Source organism: Temnothorax americanus, unplaced genomic scaffold (genome assembly GCF_048541705.1).
Source record: "Temnothorax americanus isolate GAGA-0224 unplaced genomic scaffold, ASM4854170v1 Scaffold60, whole genome shotgun sequence".
Lineage (NCBI taxonomy): Eukaryota > Metazoa > Arthropoda > Insecta > Hymenoptera > Formicidae > Temnothorax > Temnothorax americanus.
Genome location: NW_027509752.1, coordinates 231,583 through 255,172, shown reverse-complemented (window position 1 = coordinate 255,172; position 23,590 = coordinate 231,583). Strand labels below are relative to the sequence as shown.

General features: G+C 39.2%; 1 protein-coding gene and 1 long non-coding RNA gene across 5 annotated transcripts in view; one reads left to right on the top strand and one right to left on the bottom strand.

Annotated features, from left to right (window-relative positions):
* LOC143905403 (uncharacterized) overlaps nt 1-23,590 on the bottom strand; it is a 147,519-nt gene that overhangs the window by 109,525 nt on the left and 14,404 nt on the right. The window lies entirely within an intron of this gene.
* The window catches only part of Cv-2 (crosveinless 2-secreting protein), a 45,779-nt gene that overhangs the window by 10,918 nt on the left and 11,271 nt on the right, over nt 1-23,590 (top strand). For all 4 annotated transcript variants that reach the window (XR_013259175.1, XR_013259174.1, XR_013259173.1 and 1 more), the window contains exons 2-3: nt 14,788-14,934; nt 22,365-22,450. Coding sequence is in view for 1 of the 4 variants with exons in the window: in XM_077420761.1 (XP_077276887.1) it covers nt 14,829-14,934; nt 22,365-22,450 (192 nt within the window). In the remaining 3 variants the exon portion in view is untranslated. The remainder of the gene's footprint in view (nt 1-14,787; nt 14,935-22,364; nt 22,451-23,590) is intronic.

Below are 23,590 nucleotides of genomic sequence, written 5' to 3'. Positions count from 1 at the left end.
CGCAGTCGGGTGCGATTATATACGATTGCAAAAACGACGTCGCGAGTTTCTCGCTCGGTGCTACGCGCGCAACGAGCGACTCCCATTCATTCGCGACTCCGCGGCGAGCGCAGGTGGCAACGTGAGAATCTCGGATATTAATACCGCGGAGGCGTGATCGGAATTATCGCGCGCGCCACGGTACTCCCGCGTCGCTTTGTAATCTTTTATACGTCGCCACCGCCGCGCCGCCGTCCTGATAGAATTCTTTGCGCAATGCTTTCGTTTACACGCGTCTCACACTGTTTCGTTCGTCGATTAAGGCCCGGTTTCCTCCAGCGCTTGTTTAAGTTTAATTTTGGTTAACCGATCCACCTATACTGCAAAATTTGTAATTTTTATATTCCGATTCATTTCGTAGCTTCTAATATTCGCGAATATAGGATTATATTAACCCTCGCGAATAAACATCGAAAAATTTGAATATATTTCCGGGATGATATTTACCAATTTAAATTACTGTCTTTATGACATATCTTCCGGCAGGATTTTAAAATACACCATGATTCATATTGTTACGTGAACAATATATAACCCGCGAGAAAGGTTCGTTTAAATTGGATGTGTGTGACAGCAAAATTTCATTCTTCGAATTCGAGAGAGACAAGCTTATAAACAATTTATGTGGATGCCATCTAAGGAAACCACTATAAAGTATCGCGCTATTCTAAATCAAGCTCTTATTACACGTAGCGATGAATATAAGAATCGTGCAGTTTGCAAAAAGTGACATTGATGAGCGACACGACAGTCTTGAGCACTCAAACGGTTCAAATATTGAAATTTCAATATTGATTCACCGACAGAGAAGCGGTTTGGAGCTATATACGCGTTTCTATATGCATAAATTATTACGCGCACGGCGCAAAAAGAGGTCTTCGAAAACTTGTCTCTTAATGACTTTCAATCATCTAGAGGCGGGATGAACTTTGAAATTTGACAAATATTTCTGAAGAAGATAACTCCTTACTCCCTACTCCCTACAAATCCAGGGTATCTATATAAGAGACCGGGTTCGCAGTCACGTGATTGATCCTTATCCTAGGATTATTCTGGACTCATACCTTTCCTCTTAATCCTTAGGATAAGACACAAAACTTTTGCACAATATAGTCATTTGTGAAAAGCCACCATATTGGACTACCTAGGAGGACCAATCACAGGCTACTGCGAATACCCGGTCTCTTATACATACCATGCACAAGTTTGATTAGTTTCCAACGCACGATTTCAACAAGAAAAAAAAGCATAAACATGATCGCAATGAATCAATGATCGTAACAAGCAGCCGATACCGATCGTTCGTTTTTTCCCACGATTGTTCATCAATTATCCTAAGCGCGCATTATCCCTACGTATAAGTATGGTCCTCGATCGCGGCCGTCATGTAACAATATTGATAATTATAGCGATGAGCGCGTGTAAACGCCATTCCGATGCCGTCGTCGTACCGCGGAAAATCCGAAACACGTGTCTTATCGGCCATGGCGCGAGGAACGCCCATATTTCGCCGTGAAGAGAGATCGTAAACGCCGCCCGCGATAAAGATCGATGACGGCGGACTTAATGTTGCATTACATTAGCCTACAACAAACGATTGCTAAATGAACGATTACCGCTGCCGTTCGCGGCCGATAATTACCGCATCGAACAAGCAGTTATTACTGCTTAGCGAACGATAATTCATTATTACAGGCTTGCATTTATATCATTGATATGTGACTAAATGTAGTCCTATACATATGTGCCCGTGTTCCCCGCCGGCCTAGAAAAACGTGCCGATATTATTGTTAAACAAGAAGCAATTACCATGCTAAACGGTCGCTTGGCAAATTAATTTATGTGCGGTGTCCGATATATATCCGTACACCATTACCACCGGGTCGGAACAGACGAAGAAAGTTCGTGGCCGACAAATACATCGCGCGGTAATATTTGATTCTGTCGAAGAAATTTCACTTAAAAACCTGTCGGCAGCGTTTCGGTACATTCAGTAACTATAATAAGTATTAACAAGAGAGATAGGTATAATTAGGAAATATAAACAAAAGTAATTCTTACAGAGTGTAAATTCAGTGCTAGACTGAAAGTTTGAAAGCCAATGTAAATATATCAGAAATGAGATATTGTTAGAAGAAAATATTAACAGCAAAAACAATTAAAAAAGGCCAAATTTCGAGCAATAATAGGTGTTGAAATTTATATATTCAAATTACAAATTACAAACAAATTGGTTTACGTTTCGGCCATACTTGGCCTTCCTCAGAACCGCAATTTCATAAATAACGTCGAATTACAAATAAAGGACTCGGATACGATCCGGCGCTACGATTTATTGTCGAATGTTAGTCAAATTTAACGCTAAATCGGTCGTCCATTACGTTGCAATGCTTATGTGCGTCCATGAGGTTGGTGCGAACGAAAGCCATTGTCGCCAGACCCTCTTAGTGGCAACTGAATCAAATTTTGAAAATCCGTAGGAACACGCGAATTTAATAATTGAGTTTGACTCGTAAAGTGGACTTACATAAGCGGTCGGTACCACAGGAACGCAAGAGAATTCTTTCCATCGTCAATCAGGAGCGGGTGTTCGTAGCTAAAGATCGCAGACGACCGAGAAAACATCCACATCGCAAGGGCAGAGCAACCAGTAATAATTGTTATTAGTATGTTTATTAGTATGACAACAGCCTCAACACATCAAAATAAGACTCGTTTAATAATTATGTGTCCTTGTTAGAACTTATGCCGTTAGGCTGCTCTTTGATGTGTATCATTTCTGCAGTCAATCTTTTTTTATAATTATGCTCCACCTCTAAGACCTCCACATTGTCCCAGTCGAAAGCATGATTAAATTTGGTATTGTGCTCTGAAACTACCGAATGCTTGGACGCATCTAATCTAATATTAGCTTGATGTTCTTTTATTCTAGTACGTAGTTGGCCTTTTTTAATTGTTTTTGCTGTTTGCTTCATCGAGCGTAATTTTTTCGTTATTTATAAAATATTAAATGTATAAATAAAAATATTAAATATTATCGGTATAATTTCGAATTAAATGAATATATTCTTTCGCGGAAGGGAAATATCGTGTACCGGCTAAGTCGCACTTCGCGACTTCACCCTCCCTCTCTTCTCTCATTTTCATCTATTTTCCAGAAATTACAAGTTTGCGTTTTTACTAAACTCACTTGTGCTTCTTGCGAAGTCGCGAAGGCTCCAACAGTAAGTTCAAACGCAACAAGTTGTAGACCGTTCCGCGAACACGGCCGAGTTGCTACCCGTGAAAAAAGACCGCAAGCCGGAGAAAAAGAGCGATTCGTTCTACGATTTTTTCGTGGTGTCGGATAAAACGTACAGGAGAAACGTGGACTTTCATGGAGAGGCGCGGAAAAACGATTTAAATATCTCGGAATACTTTCTGAACACCGTTATCCACTGTGATACGCGTGTCGGAACCGGTTTCGAAAAACATTATAAAATTATATGAAATCATTATTAAATGTAGAAAGATAATTTTAACATAAGTGATAAACAGGAAGATAATCGAGTCGAACAAATTAATTTAAAAAAGTCCAGCTGATGCTCTACTTATATATCTTATAATTATCGTAATAATTATGATCTATTGTTCTTTGCCGGCATCTTGCACAATACGATAAAGAATATCAATTAATTCGACTAAATTGTAGGTTTCATTTATTCACGTACAATGAGAAAAGTAAATTTTTATTTATAACATCGTAGTCGATATGAACAAGTTTGAGGTGCTGCTTAGTCAGCACATGATCTTTGACGCAACATTGTAAACAAAGAAAGCGCGAGGTATTAGGAACGATTCGTCATCGACACCAAAGTTATGACAATGTTTGTGAATCTTGAGATTCATACCACACGCGATACCGTGAACGTGATACTAATTTCACGCGAAATAACGTATGGCGGTTTTTACCGCGGGCACCTCGCTGCGGATCATCTCTTTCCTTCATCTCTTTCCCTTTCCCGATACGGGCGCGTTTAAATTAAGAATTGTGATCCAAGGCAACGATTTTACGGAGGCCTCGTAACTGTCTTTCTCGGAATAACATTCGCGGAAATTACAACTTTCCCGCCGTATGCGCCGCCTCTTCTTTTTCGCAGCCGCGAATCTGCGAGAAAAAAAAATATACAACCCACCCAAAAATATATCGCGCCAGGGGAGCCTAATGCCCCGATTAATTGATTCACAAGGATACAGTTTGTTCGTTGCCAGTAAGATTTCCTCTGATCTCGCTAGTTCAATTAGAATCACATCTGTTATGTTTTACACTGCGCTGTTATACATCTTGTTAACTTCAGAAATGGAGAGGGAGACCTAAGGAAAATACTTCAATCTTGCCTCCTGATTTCGATTATGTAAGATGCTACGTTCAAATCATAAATTTTAAATTCGACGATACGTCCTTCGACTTCTAAGAATTCTTTCTTTCTCCCGATTTTTCAGTATTTAACATTAAGTATCTTGATAACAAAACTGCAAATCAGAATTCTGAGAGGAATAAACTCAAGCGTGTAATATATCAATCTCAATGTCAACATTGAGAATAACTAAAAAAAAAAAAAAAGATCGACTAACCGAATAACTTCTGAATAATGATCACTGTCGTCGAAATAATGAACTACAACTAGGATCGTTGGAATTGGAAGGGCCGCGGCTGGGAAAAAGGTGAAGGGCGGAACTGCCAAGCGATGCACACAACACGGCCGACGCTGAAAAGTCACGACGTGAATAATGCGCGCGTCAGTCTCTATTTTCAATCCCGTAACTTCGCGGGCTCATTTTTGCCCGAACACGGAGAAAAAGCTACGCGATGTAATCGTAAAAGTACGCTCTTACTCTTTCGGCCAGTCTGTTTTTTTCCTTCTCTCCTCCTCTTGCTGTGCATAATCGCAATGATTCAAGGCGGAATATTGAAAACATTAAATGCATCAGAGGGCTTCGTACATGTAACATGATAATGAAAGCAATGTAACGTAGAATAACAAAAGTAAGTATACGATCTTATATACAACATATAGATTTCATTAAAATTTCAAAGTACGGAAAGAGAAAAAGGGGCCAAATGTATAAAGCACGGTAAAAAGAATCAATTCCTATTTAAAATGTAGATTTTACAAACTCATTTTTGTGACAAAGATTATTTATTTTATTTTAAATGGGCACTATATTATAAAATTTATTGCTAATTTTTGTGAAGCAATCGGTATTTGCGATCGCTTATAAAAAAAACTCGAATATTTGTTTTTATGACATATATTTTAACTTTTACGCGATGACTGTTTTTTTTGTCTGCCATTAAACCTTTTTATCGATTTATATCTATTTTCGGATAATTTATATATCTTTAAAATGCGATACTTTGCATATTAAATATTCTTTTTATAAAAATCAATATTTATTTCTGATTAAAAAAGAAAATTATTTGACATGTGAATTATAGCGTGTATAATATACCAATTACTTTCATCAAAAGTCTTGTCAGTTTTCTGTAAGTGTTCAGATATTAATAAACGCGCGCGTATATTCTTTTTTTATTCAATAATTTTGAAGTACCTCTGAGTTGTCAGACCGCGTATAATACGTATGAAGTTGTATTCTTTTTTTTTCTATCCTTCTTTCCTTTCCTTCTTTTTCATTCGCTTCTTATGGCGCACACATGGACACTTGCTCACGCGTTCTTCATTTTTGTCGTGATTTCTCTAGCGACACGTTCTTTTCCCTTCCCTCGCCCTTCGAAAGTCACCGCGGTTAGATTAAGAGTTACAAGTCGCGTGAATAATCTCGCGGTCGCTGTGCGTCGTATAACTGTCTTTCCTAGAATAACATCCACGAGAGAATCGTAACTTTCTCGACAAAGTCCGGACCCGGGGTGTGCGGCACACGCTCGGTAAAATATACAGCCGCAGTAAAAATATACCGAAGATCGCAGCAATATTCCGTGCTAAAACTAGGAGAAAGACGTCCCGCGATGAATGCGCAAAATCGCTGAAAAAATATACAGTTTTACGGTTACAAAATATTCCTCTCGGCTCGACGTCTAACGTTTCGCGAGAAACGTCTATCTAACGCTGCTTCGTCCAGCAATTAATTTTAAATTACACCTAAATCACTAGAATAAGATAAAATTAAACCATTATTTGAAGAGAAATGATCGATTTCTACCGACTGATTACTTACTTGTTGTAAAATTTTACATCTTGACTAACTTATTTAACAACCATTTTATATATAATTTTCAACGGAGTCAATTGTATCAGTGTTTTTACGACATTTGCATCTCGTTGCGCGAAATCATAAATTCCCGAGTATATCACGGTGCATCGGTATATATCCCCGGCGTCTATTTAAATCAGCCTGGCGGTACCGCAGGTGTTTCCACGGCAATTCTACCGCGATACACTTCTCATAAATGCAAGCGACCTGCCTGCCGGTTTCCCCCCTTCTTTTACCCTCCTCCCGGTTCCCTATCCGTTCGCGTCCGATGCACGTGCACGTGTACTGCGCGGTGCTGCGCCCAGACCGTATAGGCTTGCTCGCTCGCGCTTTTGCGCAAGCTACTGCATTTTTTTTCTTTGCGCAGAGCGCACACGCGCGCGCTCTTCGGCCGCGCACGCTTGCGCAAATGAGCACATCGTGCAACGACGCGTAATGCAGAACGAGAGAGGAGGAGAGAGAGAGAGACAGACGACGGAGCGAGAGAAGCACGGAGGTAGCTGAGGTAGCAGAGAGGAGGGCACATAAACACGAGCACGTGTCCGTGAACGGCATGTGGCTGAGGAGGAAAAAGATGAAGGGCTAAGGGGAGGGCGAGAGAGGAGCGCTACTGAGAGTTGATTCCCAGCGGTGTATGAAGAAGGATATCTACTTCTCTACTTGCGCTTGGAAAAAGGCGCAATAAAGAATCTCCAACTAACGTTTCGCATGTGAGACGGTAACATTAGGTGGCGCAGTTCTTATCTTGTATATTTTGCATGCCGTTCAAATTCAGCGTACATGTAATACGTGTATATAGTAATAAAGATATAGAACTTGTGCAATTAGCGTTTTAATTAACAGCGATTAACACCTTATGGATCTCGTCACTATAAATATTGATTTTAGATAGCAGTCGCGAAAGATATCGTTTATCGATAAGAATAATTATCGCGGCCTTTCGGGAACTGAAGGATGAAAGCGGCTTTGAAAGCGAAATATACAAATCGACGCGAGCAATCGTGCCAGAGGAACATCCGGCTTTCAATATATTATCGCGTCATTAAATCAGAGCAAACTTATTGTAACACGTATAACGATGTGCGACGTCGTTGACACAATTGACAAAATAAATATAGGAAAGCTTCCACGTAAAGGACATCGCAAAACGGCGTTTATTACGTTGCACTCGCGTCGCATCGCGTTACATCACATGGGCCATAATCGTCGCGTACAATTGCGTCGTGACAACACGTGTCGCACACCGTTATTCATTAACCTGGCCGAGCTTTTAATTCACAATTATTCGCATGGATTATCAAACATCAAACATCAAACTCGGAATCGCGGTCGCCGTTTAAGTATCGGGCGTGTCGCGACGCGACATCGTCGCTCAAAGATCACTGCTGTGAATTTTGTTACCCCGCGTGACGAACGATTACACATTTCGCATTTCGTGAATCAAAGATTTTCGGCGACCGTAAAATTCATAAGTTGGCTTTCCGGACGGTTCGGCGCGGGCTAATCGAGCTGCGCTCCGTTTAATTTCTTCGGAGTTGGCCGCTCTGGGCCGCCTCGTAAATCAAATCTTGACATTTTGTCTACTCACTCGCAAAGTCCGGCCGACCAATAACGGGGCGCATACCTGACGAATAGGTAATTTAGTCGTCGCCGTGTATCGACGATGGAGATAACCGTTAAAAAAGAAGTATTGATACTTTTATTCGTTTTACAGTACCGTGATGTTTTACGCCTTGACAGATATCGTAAAAAAGAGCATTGGAACTAATATTTTCGTGGATTAATGACATAAATTAATAATAAATTTGAAAATAAAGCGACATCGTATAATTTTTAATACTATTTGTTGTAACCAAGAATATGTATTATACCGTATTATATCGTATTATATCAAGCATAATAAAAAAGAACATGCTGTACACTGAGAAAAAAATTGTCTGCATTTTAGTAAATACTAGTTTGCATACAACTGTGACTCCATTTACTAAAATAAAGAAAAACAATTTTTTTATTAGTACCTATATGTGTATTCACTGAGAAAAAATATACTAATAAAAAAGAAAATTTTCTTCATTTTAATAAATGGAGTCACAATTGTATGCAAACTAATATTTACTAAAACGCAGAAAATTTTTTTTCTCCGCAGTGTATACATATATATACTAGCATTAGTTTTCATTAATACCATAAATTACGTAATAAAAATACGTGTATAATTTCTCGATACAAAACTAGTGAAGCGAGAGTATTGGTATTTCTCAGCATCAACAGTAACTCTGCCGACAGTAACTATATCAGCCTAGCGGACGCCTCTTCGGATTCCTGCGGTGCTTATACGATCTAATTTAGCGTATTGCAGTGCAACGAGCCTCGAACTTCCCTTTGGGGCGCCGCTTGTTACGAGTTTATTCGCCGCTGCCGAGATTCGATCGGCACGCTTAGTCGACGAATTAGCGATGCGCTCAGAAAAAACGTATTCGAAGCAGCTGGAGCCCGGGGAGCTCGCGTCATGACGGAATCCTAATTAAAGTCCGAAGCAAAACGAGAACGACCGCCGGGAGGCGGTCGTGGCGGAGAGGAGGAGCAGTAATAACGGCACTGAGTGAAAGTGGTAATGACTATTAATAGTTGAATAGTACGTGCGAAGAGGACGACGGCGAAAACTGCGGATACGTATATGCTAGTTCCTTCCTGTAGCGCGAAATTTTGCAAGTATGAATCGGAATTGTCTTTCCGAAATGAACAAAACTATGGTAGATGAAAGTACATCATGTTTAAAAGAAGATATAAATATAAGAAAGTATAGAAATAGAGACGCAAAACTAAAAGCCTAACTGTGATAGTACTGCGACGATGCAAGTCTTCCCTCATTATGAGAAACAAATGGAAAATTTATCTAATGCACGTAAAACACAACTATTATTTCATATCTAGCATTTCCTTTACAGTTTTACAAAGAAAATATTTCGAAATTTTAAATTATTTTAAAATAATATAATTACAATATATAATATTATTCACGACATCTAATGTATAACATAAGATTAAACTTTAGCACTTATAGCTCTATATATTTTGGGTCCAACAATATTTGGAGCAAAACTTTATTAAATAGTGATTCAAATAAAACGTTCGTTAGCGCGTGAATTATTAAATTGAGTGATGTGATAAAAAAAAACGGGATCTCGTATCGAGAAAATATTTTTAAGAGAACTAAAGAGATGCATGTGGCGGTAAGAAGACATGCAGAGCATGAGCGGCGATGAGTCATAATTTCTATTTAAATGTAATTACGCTTGTGCGTATGCGAGTACAAGTGGCGACTGTATGTACGACCAAGCGTCATCACGTCCCCCCCCCCATCTGCCCCCGAGCACGTTTCCTTCCTAAATAAACGCTTAAAATAGTATATGGGCACGCTCTTTCTCTCTCGTCTCTGATAAATGTTGCCCAACATTGTCGCCGCCAAATACATCAATGACAAGCGGCGCGGCGCGGCGGCGGCGCGATTGTCGACGCATTGGTGCACGCACAGCTGGCGAATAGATCAGGTGAACCCGGCCTCTACCTGCGTGACGTACGAATATTTATTAATCACGCCCCATAATAGAGCTGTTCCACTTAAGACTCGCCACACACTCGTGAATTTGATATACTTTCATGCACACGCCGGCGTATGCACGCACCGGGAAAATTTTCCACGCTGATGTTTTACGACTGCCTGTCCGCCTGCTTGCCTTACGCGAATAATCGTGCAAAACATTCTGCATCACAAGCTGAATTGCTCGCCGATTGTGCATCATTATTATAGTGTCCTGTGCGAGTAGTCAATATTGAGAGATAAAAAAATTAGATTATTCTTACGTTTTATAGCGACAAATTTTTTTTATAGTTAATAAAGTTTCTCTTTATTTTTTTTCAATCTACTGCAATATGTAGTGTTTGATAGTACACAAGCGTTCATTATACGTCTAATCAAAAGCTATATATAGGTTTTTTCTTGGGAATAAGTTATTTTCTCGCTACACGTACATCCCTCCTTCCGCGCCTACTTTCGTTGTATAAATGATTAATCTACGCGTTTTGCATGTGCTTTCGTAGAAAGAATTGAAGATGATCCTTAATTGTCAAATTAGTATTTATTGTTGCAGTAATCTCGATAATTATTGCTATTTGTATCCGCGTTAAAAGCATCTAATCTTCTCATGTTATTTTCCTACGTGTGTGGAGAAACCTGCCATCTTTTACAAGTTTACAATTGGCATGGGTCACGTAAATTTATCTTCTCGTCTTCAGCGATGTATAATAACCGGAATATATTTCATGCGTACAAATATCAAACAGACATCAAGAAGACATTTAATAGGGATTATTAGCAATTTTTATTTTACGATGCGCCTCGATGTTCATTGCATTTTTTAACATTTACGACCAGTCTACTAAATTCCTAGCATATACTCGAATATTCGAATAGACGGAATAGTACAAAACTCGATATTCCAGTATTTTGAATGTACAAATATTTTGAATCGGACACGAATCCTCGTGTCGGATTTATTCGAACGATATCGCTGTTCGAATATTTATAGTCCTAGTTTCCGCTCTCATATCTCACGTTACAAACTTATACGTGTGTGATTGCGCGGGATGTTAGCAGTCTAGTTACATCGTCGGCATCTGCGATTTGGATTAGACCACCGAGTCTGCATGTAAACCGCCTACTACGTAGTACGAGAGAGAGAGAGAGAGAGAGAGAGAGAGAGAGAGAGAGAGAGAGAGAGAGAGAGAGAGAGAGAGAGAGAGAGAGAGAGAGAGCACACTCCCCTTGCACGTCTCTCGCAAACAAGCGTCACGCGAGCATTGTTTGTTCGCGTCTCGCTCGTGCAAACAATCCGCGTGATTGCAAACGATCTCGTGCTGGCGCGTCATTATACGCGTCATTATGCACAACGAGGGCAGAAGCTGCCTCGAATTGTGGATCGGAGAATGTGGAAATTTATCAGGAGATAATATTCCTCGAAATTCGTCATCTTTTCCGCCCGAGTCGTATCACGATTGAGAGGAATAAAGAATAGCATTTATTCCGGGAATTTATATTCACAGAAAAAACGGTTTTGCTGAAGTATCTAAAAATTGAGCTAGATACAAATCTGAAAATAATTTTGTTGCCCCATCAAAATAATTATAGTAGGTCGCTGAAGTATGATAATGCTGTAAAAAGTTTTGACATTTTAGCAATCAGTTTGAGTGTTCTACAATTAATTTGATGGTATAACAATAGTTATTGTGTAACAAGTGCGGGAAGTTGCGATCACCCGCACGAGTGTCCAATTCTCAACCCGCACGTGTTACACACCCTATTTTATATTACAAAGTGCGTGGAAAGAGGCCTATTGCACACGCGCCATCTGTGCGACGGATAGCCGATTCCGCACGCGCGAGAGATTTCTCACTCAAGGCCGTGCAGGAATGAGATATTCCCTCAAGGAATATCTCATTCCTGCACGGGTTCGAGTGGGGAATTTCTCGCGAAGAGAATTGGCTATTTGTCGCACAGATGGCGCGCGCGTAATGGGCCATTTTTCACGCACGTGTGATATAAAATTATTTTCAGATCTGTATATCTAGCTAAATTTTTAAATACTTCAGCAAAACCGTTTTTTTCGTTTACGAGAAAGACAATCCCACAAATAAAATCTGCGAGCGGGGCTATCTACTTTTTTTCTTCCTCATAGAGGAAGCTTTGTGATGGTGAAAAAAAATTTTTTCAAGATTTTAAAAGAAATAGGTTTAGAGAGAATGTTCCAAAATGTCGGGAAATCACATTAGTAGAAAATGTCCAGAGAGTGTGTGTGTGCGTGCGTGCGTGCGTGCGTGCGTGCGTGCGTGCGTGCGTGCGTGCGTGCGTGCGTGCGTGCGTGCGTGCGTGCGTGCGTGCGTGCGTGCGTGCGTGCGTGCGTGCGTGCGTGCGTGCGTGCGTGCGTGCGTGCGTGCGTGCGTGCGTGCGTGCGTGCGTGCGTGCGTGCGTGCGTGCGTGTATTTGTACACGCATCTATTTTTTAAGTGTGTTTTACGCTATATAGCCTTCTCAATATTTGAGATAGCGTTATATTTCTAATTCTATTATATTTTTCAGTTTTTTCTACCCCTATTTCATATACAATTAATTAAGATTTGGTTAATTAGTTCTGGAGTTACAGACGTTTGAAATTTCGGAGAATTCGTACATACATAGAACCTTGATAAAGTTTGGTCTAACCAACCAAATTTTTTATATATGAAATAGAGGTGGAAAATACACTGAAGAATATAACAGAATTAGAAAAAGTTGCCAATAATTAATACTAAAAACATTCTTTAAAAAGTCGTAAGCGGTTGAGACTTGAGGTATCGTCTATAAGAGTTAAAGTTTATACTTGAGTGCTTATCACAATCTTTAATCTTTATTTAATTAAAAAATAACTATTTTAAAAAAAGGTTATAAAAAGTATTTAAAAAGAAAAGGAAAAAAAATATATAAAATAGAAACTTTTATTATTTTAAAATTTAATTTTTTTTTAAATGATGTTTTAGGACAATAAAAAAGTGTGCAAGTAGAACTTGCACATTGCTTCCTCATAGCTTTTAAGAGTGCAAGTAGAAACTTGCACATTGCTTTCTCATATATAGTTTTTAATTGTGCAAGTAGAAACTTACACATTGCTTCCTCATAGTTTTTAATTGTGCAAGTAGAAACTTACACATTGCTTCCTCATAGTTTTTAAGTGTGCAAGTAGAAACCTTCGCTCACAAAGTTTCCTCTATGAGGAAGCCAAAACAAATAAATACTAATAATTATACATCAAATAAAATATACACTCATAGAGAAGCTTTGTGAGCGAAAGTTTCTACTTGCACACTTAAAAACTATCAGGAAGCAATATGCAGGTTTCTACTTGCACACTTAAAAACTATGAGGAAGCAATGTGCAAGTTTCTACTTGCACACTTTTTTAAATAGCGTGTACCTCAGTAGCGTTTCATGAGATTACAGATAAGGGATGAGAAGTAAAATATACAATCAACCTATTAGTATTTTCCATACTAGTTTGTCGCATATTATTATATCATAAATATACGATGAAAGCACGGCATAAAATTGTATGGCGATCCAAATATCTCAGCTGACCTAAACGTTTTTTCGAAATAAACGACTCGAGTAACTAAAACTGAGCGTGATTAATATACTTATCTTCGCACTTAACACAATCTATTCGTTCGCGCGGCGCAACGCGTTCAGGAATATTCCCGGAGCCACCCGATCGAAAAAATCGGCTCATAAATATTTCTCAATTCGCGGCCCGGCTGGTTGACTGTTGTAACTTTTTTTTTGCTTTCCTTTTTTTACGATCGTGCCTGTCGATATGGGCGAGTACGCGCGCCTCTTCGACGAGCGTATACGTGCGTGTGCATGTATTAATAGATTTGTCGACTCACCACACCGGCATAGAGATATTTCGTCGTGGGTGCAACGATATTTGCGTTGCATACAAAAGATACAGCCGCATAGATATTGGTTTCGTAATCGATTAAACAAGATACAGATACTCCGGTGATCGGCAACGCAACGGCGGGGATCGCAAACGTGAATTCTAATCCTCGCGACCGCTGGAATTCTCATTAATCAAGCAAGACTCGTTAGGCTCATCCGCATTTGGATTGGATATCGGATTGGAATTATGCATTTAACGTGTTGAATAATGTATCGGGCGCCAGAGTTATCAACAAATGGGAATAATACAAGTCGCAATACATTCCGTTACTTTCCTTCGAGCCGTGTCGCTCGTTTCCCTCGAGAAACGCTCTTCCTCTTTCACGGAAATTTTTCGAGTAATAGCACGTAATTCCGAGGCTCGCGGAGTGATTGAACAATTTGCAGTTTTAAATAAAAACATGAGCGCGCGGTCGACGAAAGGTTAAATATACGCATATAATTCACATTGCATCGTGGCGCCACGAAAATTTATGCGTCTAAACGTAGGTATGGAAATCGCGGAAGTGCATATCAGACTGTTACATATATCAATGCTAATGGTGACAATACACTTGATGATATCCTTAAATCTACTGTAAGCTCTCTAAACGCGCAGAGAGCCGGTGCGTATTATGCATTACGCGGAGTACTTGATCTTCACGATTAATGCTTCTCTCGGAATTATTCCAGAAAGCTAAGTTCGTATAAATTGAAATGAAATATGTGCCGCTTGCATTTTGCGCAAGATTTTTGCTTTGTTCCGCGAATTTATTTCAGTTCTGTCCAATGTTATTGTTCAAAATTAGCGCGAGAGTTCAATATGGCGTTATCTTAATCGAAGGCATATTTTTAACATGTAAACATTGGCTCGTGTTTCAAAAATGTAAATCTGTTTAAGTGTTTTGCCATTTTGTTGCACAATCGAAGACAATAAGCACGTGGAGGCATGTGATTTAATGATTATCTTGTTTGTCGTTCTTTCAGCAAATTGTCGCGGCAGGGTCCGAGATCCGGTACATCTAAACATGGAATTGACACGATTACCTTCGACACTGGCTTTGGCTTTGGCCCTGGCCTTCCTTTCGACGCCACAGCCACACCGTTGCGACGCCGCCTCGGAAAGTATAATAGGTGAGTATTACGAGCGCGCACAGAAAGCACGCGCGACACGATTTCAAGCGTGTTATTTTGATAGCTGACTAATGATCGGGCTCCAACCAGAAAGGTGCCAACATCGAAATTCGATCGATGCCATTCGGTTGCATCCAGTTTAGTAGGTATAGGCGAAAAGTGCCATCGCGCTGATGGTCTCCGAGAGTACTCTCGATACGTATAGTGTACTCATAGTAATTAAAGTAACATTACTACGAGTGTTTGTCGACAAAGTTCTAAAGTAATCCTGGAATATTATGCTAACAGTAAGTAAAAAAAATATTCGATGAAAATTATTATTGTTTCTTATCTACTTTTTAATTTATATACAGGATATGTCCCTGCACTCGGTGCCACAACTGGTACAGCGGCTTTAGAACATAAAAATAAGTTTAAAATGTCTAATAAACATGTCCGAATCCGAATGGTTTCGGAATTATAGGGTATTGAAATCGCTTTTGTAAGAGAACATCGAGGAGAACATAAATTAAAGTAAGTGTTGTTTAATGTTCTTTATTCTTGTTTAAAGCTTTACAAAGGGTGCCCTACCAGAATAAGATCCACAACTATGGCAACTGACACTTAATGCTGCCGATGTAATATACGAAACTCCTAACATTTTTCAAAAAGCTTGAAACAGTTTATTAATTTGTGCTAAAAAGTTAAGTCAACGGAGAAATTTTTGAGCACTTTTTGTAAAGCTTTAAACACTTTAAACAGAATATAAAATATTAAACAACATCTACTGCTTCCTTACGAAAGCAACTTTAACACCCTATTATAACTCCGAGACCGTTTGGATTCGGACATAGAATTAGATATTTTCGACTTATTTCCATGTGCTAAAGCCGCTGTATCAGTTTTACACTGAGTGCAGAGAAACCCTGTTATCTATATTTTTTATGTTATAAAATCTTCTAAAATCTGAAAATTTACACGTCATAAAGTGAAAAAAGTGTTCTTATTTGTTAATAGACTATAATCAGTAATTTTTTATCCAAATGTGAATAGTATATAATACTAAATAGTTTTGTAATATTAATTCTAGGATTAATGCCGATGAGATTAAAACAATATTTTTTTGATAAAGTTTTACACGTAAACGCGAATAAATTACCGCAATTATGAAACAATCGCATCGTTATAAATTACACAAATCGCTATATATGGATTATATCAAGTTTTACGTTTTTCTAATAGGGGCTAAAAATGACGAGAATATTATTGTTATATTTATTGTTTTCAGTAGCGAAAGAAAACAATAATTATGCCATATAATCATGCTACTATATGTTTAATCTATAAATTTTGCAAACTGGATTTCACATTATTGCATTTATAAATAACTATCCCTTAATCTCTATGATGTTCATAGAACCGTTTAAAAATTCCTTTTCTTTCGGTTTCTATTGACACGCATTACATTTATAGTCTCAAGCTGGATCACTACAATATTATATAATTCTTTTGATAACAATCACGAATATTCTCGCTGTTTTACATGTAAACGATGTAAAGAAATCGACGAAAGAAAGCAGCAGAAAACATCGCGTGTTAAGAGTGGACAGCGTAAAACCACGTTTTTATATCTTGCTTTCGTTCGCGTTTCGTAATAGTTGTGTCGAGTGATACTTCCGCGGTACATGAACACGCGGACCCGGCAAGAGCTGCTGCGCGCGAGTAGCATTGCCGCCGAAGCGATTGAATTCCCGATTCCAGCTGCTTTGCTATCTCGCGGTGCATTCGCGCGCGTGCGAACCCGTTACGCTCCATTTACGCCTTTTAAATGCTCTATTCTTAGCCTATCTCCATTATCTGCCGTTCTATTTGCGCCGGAATCGAGTCGAATCTCACGGCTCGTACGAGTCATCGCGAGCGGAGCAGGTCGCCGTCTCCGCCTCGCGGAACGCTTTGTTCATTCGCGAATTTATGCGAGTTACCGGTAAATCAATCAGGAAAATTCGCATAAAAAAAATTTTTTTTAAGCACTCTCTGTGTGCCATTTTGCGACTATTTTTTCAAGAATCTTACGCGTTTACCTTAACTTCGCAGGAGCCGTTTGAAGAGTGTAGTTACGAAATATTCGTAATATTACGAGGTATAGGAATCACGATTTTCTAAAAATATTCGAAATTACAAAACAGTATTTTTAAAGTATTTCTGAGGCATATATCGAATATACATATGTATATATATATTCTTTAAATTTATTATGGATACAAAGGATTAATTCTTCAATATTTTATGAAAAACATTTTATAATCTTGATATTTTATTGTATTTTCCTTATTTTTTGTATTACTTTTTTTGTATTTTTTTGTATGGGCAAATATAGTATGTATGTATCGCGTAGAAGAGTCGTGCGTATTGGTTTATCACCTATTTTACCGCTCAACTGATAATGTGATTAATATAAAATTTTTATGTAGAAATTATTTAAGTGACTATTTTTTGCGTTACAAAAAAAAATTTTTTTTTTACATCTCCGTTCTCATATCTTTTGAAATAATGTCTTTTAAAAAAAGATATATAAGCACAAAAATAAGAGTACAATTTTTTTCAGTTTAAAGAATATTAAAAACTAGACAGAATAGCTAAATAATTTAAAACGACCAATTTTCGAGCATTTACAAGATGTTAAAAAATTATATTTAATAATTTCAATAATAGTATACAGTTGTTAACGTTTCGTGCCTTATTTGGCCTTCTTCAGAACAATAAAAAACTAAACGCATTACAAATGTCTCGTATCAATATCCATAAAAAAAAAAACAGTGTCGACGCATTGATTTACATTAAATACAGTAGATCTCACCCATGAATATGGACCAATAGTCAAAGTGAAGTCGGACAATAAATTGTCGAATATTCGTCAAAATTACATACAGAATCAGCCGTGTTCTTCGTTGCATGACTCATATGTGTATCCGTGAACAGAATAGACTGTGTCGAATTAATACTTCACTCATTCACGAATTCATATATTCATAATGAAATGATTTAACACAGATCTGCAATAAAAAAGGACTTTATAATCAAGAATTGAAAAGATCGAATCTTGACTAATTGTAAAAACCAAACATTTCTGTATAACTGTAGTCGAACTGTATTGTATAGTCGAAGTTATTTATCCTCGTATAATTTTTCCAAACTAAATACAGCTGCGACATGATTTCGACGATCGATGTCTCTTAACGGACGACCGATTTATTCTCGCGGCTTACAATCGTTCATCGATAATTGCGCGTATTATGAAAGATATCGGTCAGCGACAATAAAAGTCGATTTCACGAGGTCAGTCCGGCCGAGCTCAATTTACGATGGTAACTGCATCCTGGGTACTCTTTTGCGCGCGTGCGTAATTTTCGTCGGAAATTACATCGGGCGTAACCGTATCCGCGCGGAACAACGAGCGGTAAGTTCGGCCTGAACGGCCACTTACGCCGAGTGCAACGAGTGCGTAAATCTCCCCTTGTCCCTCCCTCCGCGTCCCTTTTCGGGACTGTGCGTCGCAACTCGCAACGCGCCACGGCGCGGCGCGGCGTGGCTAAGTGCATCTCGGAAATTGTCCGCGTTCGTCAGCGGGAACTCTCTTCGCGCGGCGTAATCGAGGACGAGCGACGCGACGTGCTTTTCAGGAAATTGCATTCCCGCTGCCTATCCGGGGCTAATCGTCGACCGACCCGCGCTGTTTCGTGGAAGTCGCGAGAGCGAAGTATACGAGCTCCATAAATGTTTCTGATACGACGGAGCCGCGGGATGCCGACGTATCTCTCGTATCGAGAGCGCCTGTTTTAGCGCCGCATTAGCGCCGCCCGAGACCGATTAGGTTCACGCAGCGCGCGGCTTCGTTTCGTCCGATAATTAATCCTTAATCCTAAACTCGACAGTGTATATAAGGCGTCGATATCTTTCGTTATCTGCACCTGTACAGATGTCTTGTTTGCAGTTGAAATACAATATGAAACATATTTGATGTAAAAATGTACAATACAATATGTAACTTAAATTCGTGCACTTGTTTTCTCCTAATCTATTATTATAAAAATCTCTTCTATTTCATAAAATACGATATGCCACAGTAAAATCAAGTAAAAGAAGTAGTAAAAGATTAATTTTTTTACACTTCATATTTTAATTTATTGATTTATTTCTTTCGTGTGTTGTCGAGTTTAGGATTAAATACATGAGTTTTTTGTAGCCTAATAAACAAGTTGACGCATCGCGTTCTTAATTTACTCTGCTGTCGCAGTTGGCAATGAGAACAAATCATCAAGAAAAGAATGACACTGTTAATATGCAAATTAAGCTATGTTGGGGATAACTTTAATAATAGTATTTGGACATGATTCTTCTTTCGTAAAGATTTTCACATATTGTTAATTATTTTAGATTAAAATTAGATTTAAAAGATAGAAACTCTCTAGATTAATAAATAGAATTTAAAAGTAATATTATTTTTCAAGACATTTAATTGAAAACTCAGAAAATGCGCGCGCGCGATTAAGTAGTTTCTGATTGTGAGATAAAATCAATTCGAATCTCTATCATTAAAAAGTCAGAAACTTTATTTTATAATTATAATTATGAATACAGAATTATAGTTCTGAGTACAGAATTTAATTTAATATTTTATATACCTTATATGAAATTTTCAATTTCAATTTCAATTTAACGCTTTGATTGCCGTGTATATGTATACCGACGACGTCCGTATTTTCTTGAGAATTATGACACTTGCATATAAATGATAATTTTCTACTTAATTCGCATTATTTATTGTAAATCATGTGGACTAAATAAAAAATAAAATTCTTTTACATATATGTGCGCATATATAGCTTCCATGCAGATATGACTTTGTGTAGGCGAACAAAGTACTAATTTTCTCGAACGTACAAATTCATTTGCGTTCATCGCACACGTAAAATTGGTATCTGACGGTATGAACGGCATGAGCTTTATGTCACTTTTTGCGCGCTCTCTTCAGACTGCTCTCCGAGTTTTTAACCGTGCAAACAGCTCGAGGAGCGCAAGAAAGAAAGAGGAAAGCACCCGGAAGAGATGGAAAAGAGAAAGAACAGAAAAAAAGAAAATACGTATGGGGAAAAAAAGGTGAGAGAAGATAATTAAGAAATAAAAAAAGAAAGAGAGGCTGCGATGCAAAACTGTTTTAAACTTATGTGGCAAGCACAAATGTTTCGCGGTTTGTTACACGTTTGTTTGTTTCGCCGCTTTTCCGTGAAAGATCACGAACGAAGTAAACCGGGAGATGAAAGAAAGGAATGTACAGATAAGTAAAAACGAAAGAGAGAGAAAGAAGGAAAGAATTTAGAGGGAAACGGTCGCGGGCGCCAACCAACTTTTCTTGCACACGCATTCCTACGCACTTTGAAGTATAACACACATGTCGAAGTTTTTTCTCCAATAATTAACGAAAGCAACAGAAGAGTATGATAACTGTCATTTATATTAATAATATTAGCATTAATGTCTCGAAAACGAACGAGGGATTGCTGATCGACTACTGCCATTTATTTTTACAACGTGATTTCTGCGAGCTCTCGTGATGTCTCACTACCTGTTTAACAGTCACAATATACTAATCGCTTTCACTTTGGCGTTTGATACATCTTCGGAAAGTTTCTAGAAAAGTTACGAAAGTTACGCTAGACTGAAATCAGTAATCAATTATTCTTGCCTGCTTTTTGCGCAATAATCTTTTATGACACTATTACAAAATTAATTTGTCGAATTTAATAAAGAAGTAAGGAAATTATTAAATCAATTCTTCTCTCGAATCGACTTCTTAAATCAACTTATAAATTGATTGAAATTAAGTGTCTATCTTTTTTTCTCTTACGCATCTCGCAGAAATACTCTTCCATTGATTTTAAGATTTTAAAAATATTAAATTTTTTTTGACAATTTGTTATTCTAAACTATTATGTTATACTTGTATTTTTTCTTGGCGTTGTAAAATAAAAATATAGATGTAAGCTTCTTAAACTTGTTAAAACAGAACTAAATTTTAGAATCGGACAATTTAGTCACGCATAATAAAAATGTAGATCTTTAAACATCCCCGATAGAGAGTGGCAGTATTCGGAAATTTTGCAATCGTTCGTCCGGAAAAACCGTCGACGGAGCGAATAGTCGATCCTCTCTCGTGAGATTTTTCGTGGAGAGATATAATTGAATCGGAAGGGGAATAAATGACGTGGATCATCCGCCTCGAAAACTGCACGACGCGTTAAATCTCTGAGAGCAGTGACAGAGTACGCAAAGCGCTTTCTCGAGGAGAAAAACTTATCGTCTCCATTAAGAGGACGAATGAGAAGGAGAGACAAAAAGAAAAGTGAGAAAGGCGATATTTTATTCTGCTCTAGAATGTGATATTTCGTCTGAATAAATAATTAAAAGTACAAAGAAATAGAGCCACAAACAGTAATAACAACGCGCGCTCTCTCGCATCTGCTCGAATGGGAATTCGAAAATAAAGAACAATAAGCGTGTTACTTGGTTACAAAATTTAACGATCCGGCGGATTACGCTTCGAGAGTATAAATAAATAAAGAGAGAGAAAGAGAGAGAGAGGCGCGAAAAATGGCTGGAGTTTTACAGAAAAGTTGCTTAAAGTGTGCAGGAATACGTGCGCGAGGGAACCGGGAGGGACGTTGGTGATGGCGGCTTCGTCGACCTAGCAGCGGAGCGCGACATGATTTTCGCTGGGACAATTTAACGACTGGGGTGCGTCCTAAGGTACGTTCACGACGTTGTCGCGCTTAATTTTTTGTAGGGCGGTAAACAAGAGTGAGAGAGAACGAAGTTAAAAAGCCCGCTTGTTAGAAGAGTCCATCTCATTGTCAATTATTTGAAAAATATTTGCGAAATATGTTTCTCGCATAATCTCACATCCACGGAAGATTATTCCGAAAGAAAAGTCACCGGGTAAAATCTATCGCGTGCCATCTACAATTAGCTTAACTTGTAAATTACTTAATTCCAATTCTGATCGCGATTTAATTACGGAGAAAGCGGCATTTCGCTTGTTCGCAATTTCTAAAGCGTTTCAATACATCGTATATCTAATTCAGCGACTGAATTACCGCTGAGCCTTATTAGACCGTTATATTAGAAACGATTATTATAACCGATCTACGATCCACGATCGCCATCCAAAACGTAACAGTAAATCTTTGAGCGCTCGGCTCACGTACGTGTATGAAGGAACGAGGAAGCCTCTAGCATACGAAGGTCGATCGATTGGAATGCTGCATTGTGATTATACCGTCTCTATCGCGCTCACCGGGATATTTGTGCGATATAAAACCGATATCACGCGCGAGCGCGCGCGTGTACTCTACCGATTCAGTCTTTTCATCACGATTGTTGCTGTTCGATTACAGGAAGCCGGGAGACCTGCGACATCGAGGGGGAAGACGTCACGGTCGATAAGATCCTGAACACGAGCTGCTTCCGCTGTATCTGCAAGGTAAACCGCGCGCACCCAAACACGCTAATCGGCATCTAATAGCGCAAGGAATTATTGAAAAAGTTATGCCGTAAATTTGATAAGACAGATCAGTTTAACAGGGAGAGATTTTATCTCGGTTTAATTATCAGTCTATAATAAATCGAACTCTACGTGACTGAAAAATGTAAAAATTGAGATATTATAATCTTCTAAAAAATCGATTTCGGATTCGACGAAGACTATTGGGACGTCTCATATATCGTAATATCGTAACATCGTAACGCGACCAAGTGTTTCAATGCGAAAGAGGAATGCGAACGCAACAGGGGAGTAGCAGGCGAGAAACACGTACGTATCGAGTGACGCGCCGACAAGACTAGCGGGAATCGCGAAAAAGTCGGCCTGGTCGTATCCGATACGGCGGTTCTGCTCTTAAGAGGGAAAGGAGAAGAGAGGAGACGCGGGTAGGTGAAGAGGGAGGCCGAGAGAGACGGAGACGCTGCGTGATCATTTTCATAGTCCAGTTCGTATAGATTGTGTGTCGTTATCAAACGCGACGAGGCAACGCCATGTGGTGACGGAACGGTTAAAGGGGTTAAAGTAGCTTGGCCTGGTTCGGGAGAGGTCAACCGTCAAAGAGAGGAATTTCCACATCAATCCGTTCGACGCGATCGATTCGCGGTTGTACACGCGCGCATACACAGGCGTTGGTCGTCGGCTCGCACGTCGCTCGTTCGCGCCGCGCGCGTGCATCTTATGACGCGCCGCCGCCGCCGCCGCCGCGTCGTATAGCCTCGATGCACATCTCCCGACGCGCGCACCGACTGCATCGCGAATGATCTTAGCGCGACCGCGGCGATTTATCTGCGCGTTTGGTTCATTGACTCGTCGACTTGTGGCCGACCGAGATGAGGCTTATTCTTGTTTTCGCCCCGCTGCTGCCGCCGCCGCCGTTGCTTTGCTACCGCGCTGCTGTTACCGCTGCTGCTGCTGCTACCGCAACGAGCGGCATGCTGGCGGCGGCGTGTGACATAATTATTTGTTTGTTGCGCCGAAGCGGTCGGCCGCGATCAATCACTCGCGATTTATGAGACACGATCATAAATCGTGATGCCCGAGCGAACGAACATTTAGCTAGTTTAGAATGTTGGCGCGTTT